The sequence below is a fragment of the Solea senegalensis genome, linkage group LG12, assembly GCF_019176455.1.
Source record: "Solea senegalensis isolate Sse05_10M linkage group LG12, IFAPA_SoseM_1, whole genome shotgun sequence".
Classification (NCBI taxonomy): domain Eukaryota; kingdom Metazoa; phylum Chordata; class Actinopteri; order Pleuronectiformes; family Soleidae; genus Solea; species Solea senegalensis.
The window spans coordinates 8,229,845-8,247,124 of record NC_058032.1 but is presented as its reverse complement, the minus strand read 5'-3'; the positions used below and the strand labels follow the sequence as shown (position 1 = coordinate 8,247,124).

The following is a 17,280-nucleotide window of genomic DNA, read 5'->3' as shown; positions in this document are numbered from 1 at the left end:
AATAATCGGTTTTGAGGAGGGAAACATTTGATTCATGTCGTGCGCTAAAGAAAACCGCAGAACATCACAGGCCTACATGGTGTCTGTATATATCAGCTCTTTTTTCAACATGTATGAGGTTTTGCTTTTCTTTTCTTTTTTAAATAATCTACAAACAGACTGCGGGACGCCGTCGTCTGTAATGACGATTGCCTCCAAAGCTGCGGCAGAGAGAGAGAGATGACGGTTTGATCTCCTCAGCCTTCCTCACTGATTACTTTGCTGATCTGCAGAAGCTTTTATTTTTTAGAGAAACACTTTATTCTTTTAGTTCTTTTTTTGGGAACCGTTTAAGTTTCACTCCACGTTTCCGACCAAACTAATGTCAATTCACATATTTTTGTTGTTGTTGACAAAATTGTTAAATGGACAGTTATACTGTTAATGTTTTTTCTGATTAAAGATTTCAACAAATTTGCATCCACTGAGGGTACAGCTGTGTTTTATTGCAATTTAATTAGAGTTGGTCATATTGCCATTATCTCAATGTGCTCACTTTTATAGCTTCGATTTATATGGGCCTATCAGGACTCATTATGACAGCCTGTAATATAAATGGGAGTCATGTGGTCGCAGGCACCACCTAGTGGAAGTACACATGTATTACAGTCTGAATAAAAATCATTCCAGGTTTCACAATCCTTTACTTGTCACGCCCCCATGTGGAAGCTGTTACAGTCAGTCAGTCATCATCTACCGCTTTATCCTCCACCAGAGGGTCGTGGGGGGTGCTGTGCCAATCTCAGCTACATCGGGCGATAGGCGGGGTACACCCTGGACAGTTCACCAGTCCATCGCAGGGCCACACACAGATAGAGACAAACAACCATTCACTCTCACACTCACTCCTATGGTCAATTTAGAGTGTCCAATTCACCTAATCCCCACATTGCATGTTATTGGACTGTGGGAGGAAGCCGGAGAACCCGGAGAGAACCCACGCACACACGGGGAGAACATTCAAACTCCATGCAGAAAGGCCCTTGTTCCAACCGGGGCTCGAACCCAGGTGCTAACTACTACACCACCCCGTGGCCCCGGAAGCTGTTACAGTCACAGTAAAATGGTTACAGTTTAAGTTTATTTCCCGGTTTGATTCCAGTTCTTTGATGATGATCACATGATTTGTCTTACTTTAAATTACGTTCATTTTCTCGAGCCGTAGTTTTAGTTGTAGCATTTTGTGGTTGCCACTTCTTGACAGATGCAGAACTACGAGATTGGGTCCAAAATGTTTGTCTTTCAGTCGTCGATAAATGCAATCGTTGATAACAAAACAGCAGAGAGCAGATCTTTTCATCATGTTTATGGATCACAGTAAAGAAAACAGCACCGACATCGTGTTTTAAATCATCGCTGCACAGCAGGGATGGACACAAGCGAGGGAGGGAAAATAAATGTGCTGTAATAAATAAAGATGTAATGTGTGTGGATCATTTTAGCAGTTACAGACGTATTTCAGTCTGTTCTCATTAAACTAAGAAATAACTTTCAGTTCAACAACGAGACAAATGTCAAATGTCTACTCATGGTTTTGGCTACAGAATACTCATCGACATAGAACAGACTGAGTGCAGCAGACAGAAGTGTTTTTTTTTATAGTACACAAGAAAATAAAAACATATTAACAATTAACTGACTCACTATGGTGAGCACAAGTGCAGCTTAAATGGTATGAAACGCACAACGGATGCCATCTGAATAGTTATTCTTACTTTAGTGTTAAGCATTGACTTACTACAAAAAGAGCGCAAATTCTCACACCTGTAAATTTCACCGTCATCTCTCTTCTCTTCTAGTTCGATTTCTCATTATATGTAGCATCATTTTTACATTTCTCCCAAAGGTGTACAAGTGTGTGTGTGTGTGTGTGTCAGATGTTCTTTCCCCGTCTATCCACTCCCCTCTGTCACGTTGTCTGTTTCAGTCTCTGCGTCCGCGTGTTGTTCCAGCTGAGCAGTCAGGAACGGGTTGAAGAAGAAGTCGAAACCAAACTGCAGGGCGCTCTGAGCCGTGCGCCTCCAGTCGTGTTCGATCTTGTATTGCCTGCGCCGGGGAAGGCTGGCTCCCCCGCAGGACTTGCAGTGAATGGCTTTCAGTTCAAACACTGGCCACTTGGAGCCCAAGCGCCCCTCCAGTATGGTGCTAAACTCCAGCAAACTGCCTGTGTTTAAGTGCAACAGCAAAGACTTGAACTCATTACTCGCCCGCAGAACTATGTCCTTAGTCGCGTCTTCGTCCTCGACGATCGTCCCGTTCTTGGTCTTCCTCTCCAGCGGCATTCCCATCGTCACTTCAAATTTGTATCTGTCAAATCTTTTGACGTGGCATTCGTGCTTGGCTAGTGTTTTAAGTTTACAGAGAGGGTCTTCTGGAGGAGGCGCTGGTGCGGGCTGAGGCTCGGCGTGTGTGGCCTTTTTACCCTCCTCACATGAAGGGTAGGGCTCGCCGTACAGGCAACGCATCCAGTTCCCTACAAACACAGGCAGCAGGTTGATCACCGACTGTGGCCCGTTCTCAATGTCAGTCACGCGGACATATTTGAAGCGTCCCGTCCACGTGACACGGTGTCCTTCCAGATGAGAGCATAGAATCTGAGTTTGGGCCATGTTGGACTCCTTCCAGGCCAGAGGGCCGCAGAGGTTGCTGTACTCGGGCCACGACAGGGTGGAGTTATAAACCTTCATGCCTTCGGACCTGTACACATACATCCAGCAGAAAAGCACCATGGCACTGAGCCACACCAGGATGAGCTTGACAACACTGCTCCGTGTCACGGAGCGAAAAACCACAATGGGGTCGAGGCTGAAGCGAGTCCAGAGCCTCAACACAACCGGCACAAGGCAAACTGTCAAAGTGACGACGATCTTGGTCATCTCCAAAGCGAGGAACCACTGGAGTAACTGGATGATGAGCATTGCTGCCAGGCCCAGTGAGAGCACAGGAAGAGCAAACAGGAAGAGGAGGTAGCCCACACAGGTGCGGATGAGTCCAATAGCAGTGGCATTATTGAGGAACACCAAGCAGAGCTCACACCAGGTAAAGCAGACTAGATAAGGCACCAGGCACAGGTAGGTTCCCTTGAAACCTCTTAACTGTGCCATACGGAAGAAGAGATAGAAAAGGTGCCCGTATAATAGACACGGCATCCCCAGGTTTAACACTAGAAAGTCCCCAAAAGGCACAGTGAAGAAAGTCATGCCAAAGACCCTGAGGAACCAGAGGGAGTCTGGCAGGAGGTGAGTGAGGGAGCAGGCACCAGAGAGGAATTCTGTGAGGAGGGCTTTACGGGCAAAGAGCTGAGCGGAGGCATGAAGGCTGAGGATGGCGGTGACGGTGAAGAAGAGAGCGATGGCAGCCAACTCTGAGCAGGGGATCCATGCTTTATCAGCCACAGGGAAGGAGAAGATGACAAAGACCACAGAGAGGAGGAAGTACCTACGGACACAAAAGGAGACGGGACGAATTTCCTTCAACTAAAAATGTATGACAATCTTAAACTGAAAACAACAGAACCCGACCAAAGCTAAACTTCATATTTGGCTTAGGATTAGACTATGTACACATGAAGGAAAACTCACAGATAGGGCTCCAAGTGTGTCCATCCAAAGTTGGTCTCAGCCTGCTCCACATCAAGACCAGGTTCAAAGTGAGCCAGCAAGTCTGTCAGTGCCCGGAAGTTTTCCCAAGCTTTGGAATTCTGCACAAAGAGGAGTTGCATTCGTTTCCTGCTGCCGTCTGGCTTAAACAAAAAGACGTTTCACCAAAGAGTGTGTGTCACCAACCTGAAACACGCGTAGTGTGCAGATGACCATGGAAAAGAACGAGAGGTAGAAAACCAGCAGCGGGATGAGGAAGATGAAGAACTCGATTGTGAGGTTGGAAATGATAAAGAAGAAGACTAGTGCGTTGACATGGTGGGTGGGGATCAGGGCGCTGAGCCACTGCATGCCGGCCCGGGACGCCCAGTCAATGAGGTGCTCCTTGATCTCCAACAGAGCGTGCAGAGGGAACTTCAGTAGCTGTGAGGGAAATAAGAGAGTTTATCACTATTAAGGGTGTTTTATTGTTATTATTAAGTCACACCAGTGGTGCTGAATTGTTTTTGTTCACATTTTTATTTGTGCATCAAGCCGCAAACTTGAACTCTCAATGCATGTGAAGCATAGCATGGCGTCTATTGTTCAGGGAGCCGTTTCCCTTACGCTCACTGGTTTCAACACAATGACCAAAAAAGGCTTTCCTCTCTTTTCCTCTTTCTAATTTGAAAAATGCTGTGGCTTGTTTTTTTCAGCGGCTGCTGGACCTTTGAGAGTCGAAGAGACTCTCACCTTTTGGTGCAGGGGCAACTCGTCTGGATTCTTCACCACAACGCCGTCTATGTCGTCTTCATCATCATCTCCTGCGGCAGCCATGACGGGCGACGGTGCGATACCCTGAGCATACTTCTTAGTCATCTCCACGAAATCGTCAAGGCCGACATGGGAGGTGGCTACACAGAAGACACGAAACAATGTAAGTTTTATTCTGCGTTTGTTCTATCTTGGACCAAAAATGCATGTTAGGAGTCATGAGTGCGTTACCCTGCACATACCCTCGTTGGAGACCATTGTCTCCAGGACTCTCCTTTGTTTCTTGGCAGAACTGTTAAGTGGGCCAGGAGAAAACGGTTTCCCTGTAGATGGAGAAATGAGCTCCTATGAGATTTTTTATTTATTACCCTTATGCAGCATGTTCCACAAACTGTGGCATGTCAAGTGTAAAGTGCATTTTTCTTTCTTTTACCTGGATCTGTGTGAACATGCTCGACATTCTCCAGCATCTCAGAAATGGCCACTGACTTCTTCTTCTCTGGATTTAACTTCCAGTACATGAGCAGAGCCGCCTTCCTGACTCCTCTCTCGAAACGGGACTCCGTACACAACTTCTTCACCTCCTCGCAGTTTTCTGAAGTGATGCCTGAAAAGCAATAGAGAAATCTCCGTAACAGAAAGCCATAATGCTTACATCACATGGCCATAACTATAGGGAGTTGACAGAGTTGACGTGTATACCTTTCCTGGAGGCGAAGCACTGCTGCAGCAGTTTGACAGCATCCCTGCGACCTTGTTTTGCAGCCTGGACCAACCATGTGACCGCCGTACAATTATTCAGCTCTTCATCTCTTGCTTCCGCTAATGCGAGAAAGTAACGCCCCATCTGGACACACACAAATAACACATTGACAGGGCATTTGAGTCCACCATATGGCCATTAAAGTCGACAGTGTCTGCGGAGCGTTCACTGTCACTGACCTTGATCTGTGCTTTAGCGTCTCCCGACTTTGCCCTCTCCTCAAAATCCTCAAAACTCACCTCCTCCTCTGGCTCCTCTAAATGAAAGAGACAGAGATTTGCAGTGCAGTCAGTACAGTATTATAACTCTCGACACCACAGACTCCCAAAATTCAGAGGTTTGAGGGCAACAAATATAAGTTTGTGTGTTAGCAGGGATGTAGCACAAGAGCTCAATACAGATGAAAATATTTTGACATCCATTTTGGCCATAACTGAGGCCCTATGGTGCTTTCAAATAACATAACTTTTAATTAGACTTACTTTAATATCATTTTTTAATCCCAGCCAAAGAATATGATGTGTATGAATTTTGACAGCTCAGTCTGAGGCACATCATACCTCAAAGGCTCACAAGTTGGGCCACAGCCAACGCTACGGGACCCACTGCATTTAAATGACCATTGATTTATAAATGAACATCAGTCAACTAACATGTTGGTATGTTTAATTTTCCCTTCCAAAAGCCTAAAATTTGGGTAATGATTTCATCAGTACAATATATTTGGTTTTCTTCAAGTGTCTATTTAAAAATATAAAAACTCCTCTTTTCTCCTCAATATTTGTTTTTAGTTACTCTGTACACAGAGTCCACACGTGTACAAATACATGTGGCAACAGGCCAGTGTGACCTGACGTGAAAAGTGCAACAGCACAGACATAAACAGCTTCCGTCCTGATAAGACTGTCCCACTGAACCTGAGCACTTTAATTATGATCTTCTTTCAACTGATCATTTAGGAGCTGAAGCTGTCACTTCTGCTGCGCTTAAAAATAAATGACACATCTTTCTAAAGACGTGGAGAGAGGATTTTCATGATTTGAATCAGCAGATTCCATCCGAGCCAACGCTTAGTACTAAAATAAACGCTAACCACAGTAAACAGCAGCTGTTAACGTACATGATATAACACAAACTGTCTTGTATCCAACACAAGCTACATGATGATCTGTTCAGCTCTAGAGAACCAGACACAGGGTGTGTGGTGTGAGTTTTTCAGTAGACAGAGATGACATCTATTAAATGTTGGTCCAAATGAACTGACTTTGCAGTAATACTCTATATTAACACGTGTAGACGTCACATCACTGTAAAGTCATGCAGTAACTGAGCACTTGATGTCCCCAGGAGAACAAGAGCTCTCTTATTATCCAGACTTTAGTGGATTTGGTCAGTGGAAACTTAACAGCTGAGTTGGAGCAGTGTAAGGACAGACAGAGGTGAGACAGGCTTTTCTACTCGGGTCAGCAAAATGGGAGAGGCTGCTTTACATGATGTGTTCAATTTCTACAGTTGTCATGGAGACATTATAATACACACAGCAACACTGGGAGTGTTTACCAGATTTAAAGTGTAAAAGCTCAAAGGTCAGAGTTTGACTCACCATGTTCAGATGCTGGAGGAGGCTGAGGAGTTGAGGCAGCAGCTGAGGATCCTGTTAGAGGAAACGCTGTAGACGCTGCGTTGAGCTGAGATCTGCCAACCTGAGAGGGACTTCTGATGGGCTGGTGGAGCGGTGAGACAGGTGGTGTGGACAGGGAAGAGGAGCGGGAGGAAAGACGGGAAGATGTCCGACGGGAGGCAATAGAGGGAAAAGATGTGGGGGCGTCTGGAGGGGCTGGCATGGTGACTTTAGGCAGAGGTTGGCCTGAGGTTGACGTAGAAGTGCTGGATGAAGAGGGACCCACCCTGAGGGAGGCGGGAGTCACGGGGCTGGATATGTTGCCAGTTAGCGATGGTTCCATAGCTGCAACCTACATCAGACAGCAAATCAGCAAATCAGGATTGAATCAGTCGAAATGACTATCTATAAACAGTTATAGAAGATACTCCACTATCATTAAGGTAATATCTATCTATCTATCTATCTATCTATCTATCTATCTATCTATCTATCTATCTCAACACATGTCCACTGCCTCACCAGAGAATAATCTGAGGTAGTGAACAAAAGCACAATATGTATGAACAATTAATTACAAAGTTATCAGTGATGAAATTGCATGCAAAAAGAGGTCCATATATAAACATTTATTTATAAAGTTATGATAGAAATAATTACATTTTATGATGGAACGTTAACTTGCTGCACGGAAGATTAACTGTGATACACCTACAGCATAACAGACATACACATGATGGATAATTTGTTTAAAAATTTACTGCATGTTGATTGATTCAATGATGAAAAACATTATTGTTTGGTGTGGTCTAAAACTTGTTGCAGACTATATTGTTAAATGAGACCCGGCGGCCACATGGAGAGAGTGATATCCAATGACACTGGAGACTGGATTAGTCCTGTTGCAGATTTTAGCAAGGGAAAGCCCCCTCACTGCACCTTGAAGAGCCTCCAATGACACTAGTTTAACTGAGTAAGTTGACATATAAATAATGTGAATAATTGTGATGTTATTTCACTTCAGCCACAGTTTATACCACGGTTATAACGCAGTGTGTAAACAGAAGCCGACATAACAGGCTGCTAAAATAATGGTTGTTGTTGCTAACGCTAACATCGCTTACTCACCTCTACCACGAAAACACCAGATTAATGTATATCCTCTACTTTAAAATGACTTCGGGGAAGAATCTCCGTTTCTTTATTATTCGCTGTCCCGAGTCATTCTTTCCTTTCGCTTCGTCAGAGTCAGTCTGAACACATTCTTCTATCCTGCGGTCAAACTCCAAACGTAACCAACTGATGCACTGCGAGACAGCTGCTCCGCGGACACGCCCACTTTCTCTTTTACGTGTTGTGATTGGACAAAATGGAGGACTCGTTCTACTAAACCCGATTTGATTGGCTGGAGTCACTTTGTGAACAATTGCCCTCAGTCACGACACATCAATTATCGAAAAGATTTCACGTTTCACATATTAAAGTGTTATAAGGCAATAATAGTTACTGTCAGTGTTGTAATGTGACAAAGTACAACAATACTTCGTTACTGTACTGAAGTACACAATTCACATATCTGTACTTTACTTTATTTATATTTCTAGTAACTTTTACTCGACTACATTTCCTCCAACTATCTTTGTTACTCGTTGCTGTCAAATAATAATAATAATCTTCAGAAGAAGAGTTGGCAATGGTCTGTATTTATCTAGATTTTATACACATCTTTCATACCAAGTGTCTTGCATTTGCAAGTGTCTTGCTCAAGGACACTTATAGTTTAGCAGAGGAAGGAATTGGACCCATAACCTTTCAGTTGAAAGACAACTCGCTCTACCGCCATGGCTCAATCCTAACTCCTCAATTTTTTAATACTTTTAATTTTACATTTGTACCAGAAAATTACTTTTGATACTTAAGTACAGTGAATTTCATTTATTTGGTAAGATACTTCAACTTACATACATTAAACTGTGATCTGTACACTTGATTTGCTTTACGAATCATTCATTTATCGACTACTTTTATCTGTTTGCAACAGAGTAAAACGTGTTTTCCACCAGCAGATGTCAGTAAAGGATCTTATTTACAATCACATGATTTCTTTAATATTCCTCAAAATTCTCACATGATTTTGATTATTAGGATTTTTTTTTCCAGCATTTGACATTCACTATCTTTTTTTTAACATGTATTTTGTTTGGAAAGCAATTCGTTCATTTTGTGTGGTAACATGAGTCCTATACACAAATAAGTGGAAGTTATTCATATAAACATGCTTGCTTATATTACCAGGAGAAAAACAATTAATGTGGAATAAGTTTTCAAGAGGTGGCCAAAAATAATAATAAAAAGAGGAGACTACAAATTACCCGAAAAGAGAAGCACGAGGGCATATAGTTTGCACATTGTGGGAAAAGAAAGAAATGGGGGCAGTAATTGCTTAACTGCTGTTTTATTGAAGCACTTATGTAAATGCCACAAAGATAAGTAGATTAGTGCAATCGAGTTCTGAAGATGAGCACGGCGACTTTACTGGCTTTACTTTCACATGCACACTTTCAATGTCTGTTCCATCTTTCAAATGGACTTAGACACACATGCTCTCTCAGATGCAATTTTCTCCTAAATTATTCGAGGCAGCTCAAGGTCAAAGTCATACAAGGTCATTTGCCCTAATGAGCTTGTTTTGAGTCCAAAGCTCTTGATAATGCAAATCCAAAGATTTGATTAGAGCTGTAGCGCCCCTTCCAAAATCTGTAATCACTTTTTAATCACTCAGTCTGTTTCTTGTCCCTGGAATTCTCGAGTTGGGACTCAAGTGATTTTTTTGTGATATGTGTTAACTCTTCCCCAGCAGTGCCTGTAATCAAAAACTTGTGTATGACAGAGCGTTGGTCCCACGCATGGGCAAAAATACCAAAGTGTAGTTTTAAAATAAAATAGCAAATACCCAACTAATAAATGTCTCAAATATTCTACAAAATACAGAAGCCACAGCATGTTTCAAAATAAAATACTGTATTTTTGTCACAGATGCGAGGTAGGAAGTGATCTTGCTGAAGGATTGAGAACATAAAAAGATCAATTATTATAACTCCAGTAAATAAATAGAGAACAAAAATAAATAAATAAATTTAAAAAAGGGCAAACTCAAGTGTGACTATGAAAGCTTGTGACTTAGTCAATGTGTTGATATGTGTGATTTTAACAAGTCCGGGCAAATTGAAGCACCGTGCACTCCAGTCTGCAGCAGCAGCATGTTTCGTGTCCTTATGATGTCATCATGTTGTTTCAAAGAAAGTATTATACACATATCATACAAATAATACACAACATTGAAGTATTTGGATGCTTTTGATACATTTTCATCATGTATTTGAAATACATGTATCAGAAATACTGCTCATCCCTGACCAGACCAACTATTTCTGAATTTCACTAATTCTGGACGGACTGTGGCCGGCTTTTAGTCAGCAACTGACAATCTCTGAACTATGAACTACTTTAATATAAACCCGGTGTCATAGATGATCTGGAACACCAATGACAGGTACCTTGTTCTACATTTCCAGGTACAGGAAAACTCAGCTCCTTCTGTGTGTTTGGCTCTTCTTCAGCTGCCGGCACTCTTTGTATTGATCTGCTGCTATTTTGAGACATTTGTGGAAAGTGTGCAGACAACAGAGAAATTAAGTTATTCAACGAGAACAGCATAGCTGTATACACAGAAAAGCCCCATTTTCATAACTGGGCTGGGCTCACTTAAGTTTAAATGTGCTGTTGTGTAAATGTGATATACTGTAATATTTGAATTGCATTTTCAGCTGCTGGAAACAATGCTTCTTCTTTTTTTTACTGTATAATTATTCTGGTTGTGGGCAGAAAGCTGTCTGTTGTCATATCCAGAAAGTTGTGTTAAGTTATGTTTAGTTTTGCCTTCTATTTGTTTTGTGACTTCCTGTTTTATTTTGACATCTCTCTTTCCTCTCGTTTCAGATAACTTGCCCTTCCCCTGTAGTTTTCCCGCCAGTCTGATTATCTTCCCCGCCCTGATTGTTTCCACCTGTTCCCCATTTACTTTGAGTTACATATAGCCTGTGCTTCCCTCTGCCCTGCGTCAGTTCGTCTTGTCTGTCATGCCAGAGAACCCACGCCAATCCATGCCACGTCAATTGTTTGTAAGGTTTTTGCTTTTCTTAGTTGCTACTTTGTTTTGTCCCTTTTTGAGCCATCAGAGTTTTTTCCTCGTGAAGAGTGATTTTGATTTGGCACCTTGCCTAGACCTTTTGTCTCCTCCCAGTGAGTGATTATAATTTGTTACTTTGGCCTTTTGCTTATCTAGTGATTCCTCGATAGAGTGATTTTCTGTTGATACTTTTCCTCCCTTTGAGAGTGATTTTTATTTGTTACTTTGTCCAATAAATTAGAGTATTTTTGGAAGTTGTCTCTGAGTCGTGCTATTGGGTTCAAGTCCTTGTTCGGTTGTGACATTACGAACTGACCAGCATGAACCCAGCCGACTCAGAACAACTGACAGCGGCCGTTCGCTCCCAGAACACCCGCCTGACTCAGCAGGAGGAGCACATGGCCTCTCTGCACAGTGGCGTGAAGGGGATGGCTAAAAGTCAGGAGGAGTTCAAAGCCTCTATGACAGCCCAAGTTAACCTCCTGGCAAACCAAGTACATCAAGTCCTTGCTCATCTCACAAGGGATCCCTCTCCCTCAGACACCATGACCACACCATCTCCGGCGGATACCAGAGCTTCATTGATCTCAGCTCCCCATGCCACGACTCTTCGCCTTTCCCCCCCAGAAAAGTTTTCTGGTGAGTCAGGAGGATGTCGGGCGTTTATTGTGGACTGTGATATGCATTATGAACACTTGCCCTCAGCCTTTCCTACGGAACGATCGAAGGTGGCATTCATGATCTCCCACCTCACCGGGAGGGCGAGGGCATGGGCTACGGCTGAATGGTCTCGGGATTCAATGATCTGCGGATCCCTCAAGGAGTTTAAACAGGCTCTGCGGAAGGCTTTCGATCCCCTCTCATCCGACCGAGAGAAAGCACGTGAGTTGAGCAACATCAAACAAAATAGAGACTCTGTTTGTGACTATGCTATCCGCTTTCGCACCCTAGCCACGGATAGCGGATGGAATACCACGGCCCTGTATGATGTTTTTCTCAAGGGACTTTCAGATCAAATTCAAGACTTGTTAGTGCCCCTAGATTTGCCTTCTGATCTAGACTCAGTAATGACTCTGGCCATAAGAACAGACAACCGCTTACAGGAGCTACAACGAAGCCGAATGGCCTCTGCAGCTGGTCGTCATCAGGGTCGCGCTGCTGTCACTACACCCAGTTGGCGGAGCTCCTCACGTGCTCCATCACCCATTACCCGGAGGGAGAGGCCATCCGAGGAGGTGGAGGAGCCCATGCAGTTGGGGCGAACCAAACTGTCCACAGAGGAGCGCCGTCGTCGCCTGCAGGAAGGCAGGTGCTTCTATTGCGGACAGCAAGGGCATCTGCTAGCAGCGTGTCCGGCAAAAGGCACAGGCTCACCAGTCGACAGGGGGGTACTGGGGAGACGTTTCTCCTCCACGGAATTCCCTCCTCGAGCTTTAACCCAGACTAAGGTGAGGCATCACAACACCACACTTAGTTTGGAGACTCTCATTGACTCGGGGGCTGATGAAAGTCTCATGGACTGGGATTTTGCCATGAGACTCAAGCTAAAAACAGAACAATTATCTCAGCCTATAGAGGCCAGCGCTCTCGATGGCAGTCTGATTTTTCGAGTGACGCACAAGACTGAACTGCTCACAGTTATCATTGATAACCACTATGAACTTATGCAATTTCATTTATATAACTCTGCCCAGTATCCTCTCATTTTGGGTTTTCCCTGGCTGAAGAAACATAACCCGCACATTGACTGGAGTACTGGGAGGGTCTTGAACTGGGCAGAAGAATGTAAAACCAAGTGTTTAAAGGCTTGTCATAATGTGAAAACTAGTGATAACATTGCCTCTGTTCATGTCACAGACTCTGAAACTCCTGACCTGACTTCAGTCCCAAGATGTTACCACGAGTTGAGTGAGGTATTTAGTAAAAAGAAGGCAACCTCCCTTCCTCCCCACAGGCCTTATGATTGCCCCATTGATTTGATCCCGGGGTCCCCTATTCCTAAGGGTAGACTATATTCCATCTCTGGCCCCGAAAAGAAGGCTATGACCGAGTATATTGAGTCCTCGTTAAAGGCTGGTCTTATCCGCCCCTCTTCATCTCCAGCGGGGGCAGGGTTCTTTTTTGTGGGAAAGAAAGATGGGACACTCCGACCATGTATAGACTATGCACCACTTAATGACATAACTGTTAAGAATCGGTACCCTCTGCCACTAATGTCATCAGCTTTTGATCAGCTTCAGCAAGCTAAGGTTTTCACTAAATTAGACCTCAGAAACGCCTATCATCTGGTTAGGATCAGAGAGGGGGATGAATGGAAAACAGGCTTTAACACTCCTAGTGGTCATTACGAGTACCTAGTCATGCCGTTTGGGTTGACCAATGCTCCTGCTGTCTTCCAAGCAATGATCAACGATGTACTGAGAGACTTCCTGAACCACTTTGTGTTCGTGTATTTAGATGACATATTGATCTTCTCCCCAGATTTAGACTCTCATGTGCATCATGTACGGCAGGTTCTCCAGCGACTGCTGGAGAACCAATTATATGTCAAGACAGAAAAGAGCGAATTCCATGCCGACACTGTATCTTTCCTTGGCTTTATCATAGCCCCTGGAAAGGTGCAAATGGATCCGGCTAAAGTTAGCGCTGTGGCTCAGTGGCCAACACCTGATAGCCGCAAAAAGGTTCAACAATTCTTAGGATTTGCTAACTTTTACAGGAGGTTTATCCGAAACTTCAGTGCCACAGCTGCACCTCTACATGCACTTACCTCTCCTCAGTCTCCCTTTTTGTGGTCCCCTCAAGCTGAGGAGGCCTTCCAGCAGCTCAAAGTGCGATTCACTACTGCCCCCATTCTCACAGTTCCTGATCCCAGCCGGCAGTTTGTGGTGGAGGTGGATGCCTCCAATAATGGAGTGGGGGCAGTACTCTCCCAGCACTCTGAGAAGGACAACAAGCTTCATCCCTGCGCCTTCCTGTCTCATAAACTCTCGCCGGCAGAGAGAAACTACGATGTTGGGAACCGTGAGTTATTAGCAGTGAAAAAAGCTTTGGAAGAGTGGAGACATTGGTTAGAGGGCGCACAGCACCCATTCATTGTATGGACAGATCATAAGAATCTGGAATATATTCGCAAAGCAAAGAGACTGAACTCTCGCCAAGCCAGATGGACATTTTTTTTTAACAGATTTAACTTTGTTTTGTCTTATAGGCCGGGGTCCCAGAACACCAAGCCCGATGCCTTGTCCCGTCTGTTTGACCCCGAGCCTACTGCCAAGGAACCGGAGCCCATCCTACCACTGAACCGTGTGGTAGGAGCGGTGAGTTGGCAGATAGAATCTCAGGTGAAGCAGGCTAATGGTGAGAATCCGACACCTAGTGGTTGTCCGGAGAATCGCTTGTTTGTCCCTGTTGTTATGCGTCCACAGGTGATCCATTGGGCTCACACCGGACTGCTCACCTGCCATCCAGGAGTTAAGAGGACCATGTACGTCATTTCCCAGAGGTTTTGGTGGCCCTCCATGGAGAGGGAGGTTCGGGAGTATGTGGAGGCGTGTTCCATCTGTGCCCGCAACAAGACCTCCTCCAGAGCGCAGATGGGGTTGCTGCAGCCACTCCCTGTTCCCACTCGTCCATGGGCTGAGATCTCACTCGACTTCGTCACGGGGCTCCCGGTCTCTGAAGGAAACACCACTGTGCTCACAGTGGTAGACAGGTTTTCTAAAATGACTCATTTCATAGCATTACCCAAGCTTCCATCTGCCAAAAGAACGGCAGAGATTATGATGACTCAAGTATTTCGTATTCATGGTTTTCCCAAAGACATTGTTTCAGACCGGGGGCCCCAGTTCATATCCAGGTTCTGGAAAGAGTTCTGCAAGCTCATCGGGGCCACCGTCAGCCTCACCTCTGGTTATCACCCAGAAGCCAACGGCCAGACGGAACGTCTCAACCAGGAGTTAGAGACCTGTCTTCGATGCCTGGTGTCGCAGAATCCGGCTTCCTGGAGCAAGAAGCTGGTGTGGGTGGAATATGCCCACAACTCTCTTCTCACCTCGGCAACTGGCATGTCTCCATTCCAGTGCGTCTTCGGCTACCAGCCCCCTGTCTTCTCCGAGACAGAAAAGGAGATCATCGTCCCGTCGGCCCATGCCATGGTCCGGCGATGCCACCGCATCTGGGCAGCCGCCCGTAAGGCACTCCTACGCAGTGTGGACCGCATGAAGAGGGCTGCTGATCGGAGGCGCCTACCTGCGCCTGTATACAAGCCTGGCCAGAAGGTCTGGCTCTCTACGCGGGATTTGCCTCTCCAAGTCGCCTCCAGGAAGTTGGCTCCACGGTTCGTGGGGCCTTTCCCAGTGTCCAAGGTCATCGGCCCTTCCGCTGTCCGTCTGCGTTTGCCCCGGTCCATGAGAGTCCACCCCACCTTCCACGTCAGCCGGGTGAAACCGGTTAAGGAAAGCCTCATGGTGCCCGCAGCCGCACCCCCTCCACCTCCCCAGATGGTCGACGGCGGCCCTGTCTACTCAGTCAAGGCTCTGCTGGCTGTGCGCAACAGGGGCCGGGGCAGGCAGTTCCTGGTGGATTGGGAGGGCTACGGTCCAGAGGAACGATCATGGGTTCCTGCTAGCTTTATTGTGGATCCTGACCTCATCACAGACTTTTACAGACGCCACCCTCAGTTATCTGGGCCGTCAGGTGCCGTCCCTAGAGGGGGGGGTACTGTCATATCCAGAAAGTTGTGTTAAGTTATGTTTAGTTTTGCCTTCTATTTGTTTTGTGACTTCCTGTTTTATTTTGACATCTCTCTTTCCTCTCGTTTCAGATAACTTGCCCTTCCCCTGTAGTTTTCCCGCCAGTCTGATTATCTTCCCCGCCCTGATTGTTTCCACCTGTTCCCCATTTACTTTGAGTTACATATAGCCTGTGCTTCCCTCTGCCCTGCGTCAGTTCGTCTTGTCTGTCATGCCAGAGAACCCACGCCAATCCATGCCACGTCAATTGTTTGTAAGGTTTTTGCTTTTCTTAGTTGCTACTTTGTTTTGTCCCTTTTTGAGCCATCAGAGTTTTTTCCTCGTGAAGAGTGATTTTGATTTGGCACCTTGCCTAGACCTTTTGTCTCCTCCCAGTGAGTGATTATAATTTGTTACTTTGGCCTTTTGCTTATCTAGTGATTCCTCGATAGAGTGATTTTCTGTTGATACTTTTCCTCCCTTTGAGAGTGATTTTTATTTGTTACTTTGTCCAATAAATTAGAGTATTTTTGGAAGTTGTCTCTGAGTCGTGCTATTGGGTTCAAGTCCTTGTTCGGTTGTGACATCTGTCCAACATTAAATTACATGAAATACGTCCTATATGTGTCTCTTCTGTCAGAAACAGAGACAGATTTATGTGACTGTGCTTCAGTAATCAATGCAGCTTCAAAGACCATGTTTCCACTGTTACACACGAGGTTGTGGTCTTGTTGTGAATGGAGGGTTTGGTAAAGGAAATGGAACATCAGACTCAGTCAGTGAGTAATAGTGGTGAGTAATGTCCAAGGAAACCTAATTATCCTCATGTACAAATGTTACGTCACCACCAGCCCTCCAGCCTAAACCTGGCTTTACATTTAGGAAAACAGGTCAGTTTGGAAATTTCCTGTGTCTAATGTTCAATTGAGTGGTGCCATTCCATGTGTGTGTGTGTGTGTGTGTGTGTGTGATTCCCTGAATACCAAAGGTCACCTCTGAAAGCTCTATAACAAGTTTAAACGGCCAGCCATCATGAATATGTTAAGCTTATTACAGATAGTTGTTATGGATATGCTGAAAACACAAGATGATTATGTTAAGTTAGTAAAAATAACAAGTCCTTACGTTGCCTTGCACTTTACAGCTTCACAAAACATTTGGTATAGGCTGACAAAGCACACACAATAACAGAGATTCACAGCCTATAAAAACTGAGTATACAAATGAATAGAGAATAACTGTGAACTAAGTCTTTGACACAAAATACAGGATTCTTTTCCAGCACTTAACACTTCATCCCTCGTAAATATAGTCACCTGAATCCAATAACATCCTGGGGTGTTCCTTCATCTGTGGATGAGATGAGATATCACAAGCCCAATCACAAGGTTACTGTGACGCAAAATGTTGACACTTTTCTTTATTTGTTTTCAATGAAATCAACTGTTGTCCCACTTTTATTTTAGAATCAAAGACTCACAAAACACCACACTGGCCAGAACAGAAAAGAAACACCTTAACAGAAACATTCATGACCCCAACTCTCTTATTCCTGACACACAGTTGCTCTCTGAGTAAATTCT

The 17,280-nt window shown here is 44.7% G+C and overlaps 1 protein-coding gene across 1 annotated transcript; it reads right to left on the bottom strand.

The window, feature by feature from the left end:
- Window positions 1-1,330: 1,330 nt before the first annotated feature.
- LOC122778929 (wolframin-like) lies at window positions 1,331-8,092 on the bottom strand. The gene is made up of 10 exons (XM_044041093.1): window positions 7,904-8,092; window positions 6,758-7,127; window positions 5,334-5,410; window positions 5,094-5,238; window positions 4,825-4,998; window positions 4,634-4,714; window positions 4,371-4,531; window positions 3,825-4,061; window positions 3,621-3,739; window positions 1,331-3,477 (listed from the first exon to the last, which is right to left on the bottom strand). Exons 2-10 carry the CDS (start codon window positions 7,116-7,118, stop codon window positions 1,932-1,934), a joined length of 2,901 nt encoding a protein of 966 aa, XP_043897028.1. The 5' UTR covers window positions 7,119-7,127; window positions 7,904-8,092; the 3' UTR covers window positions 1,331-1,931.
- Between the last annotated feature and the right edge of the window lie 9,188 nt (window positions 8,093-17,280).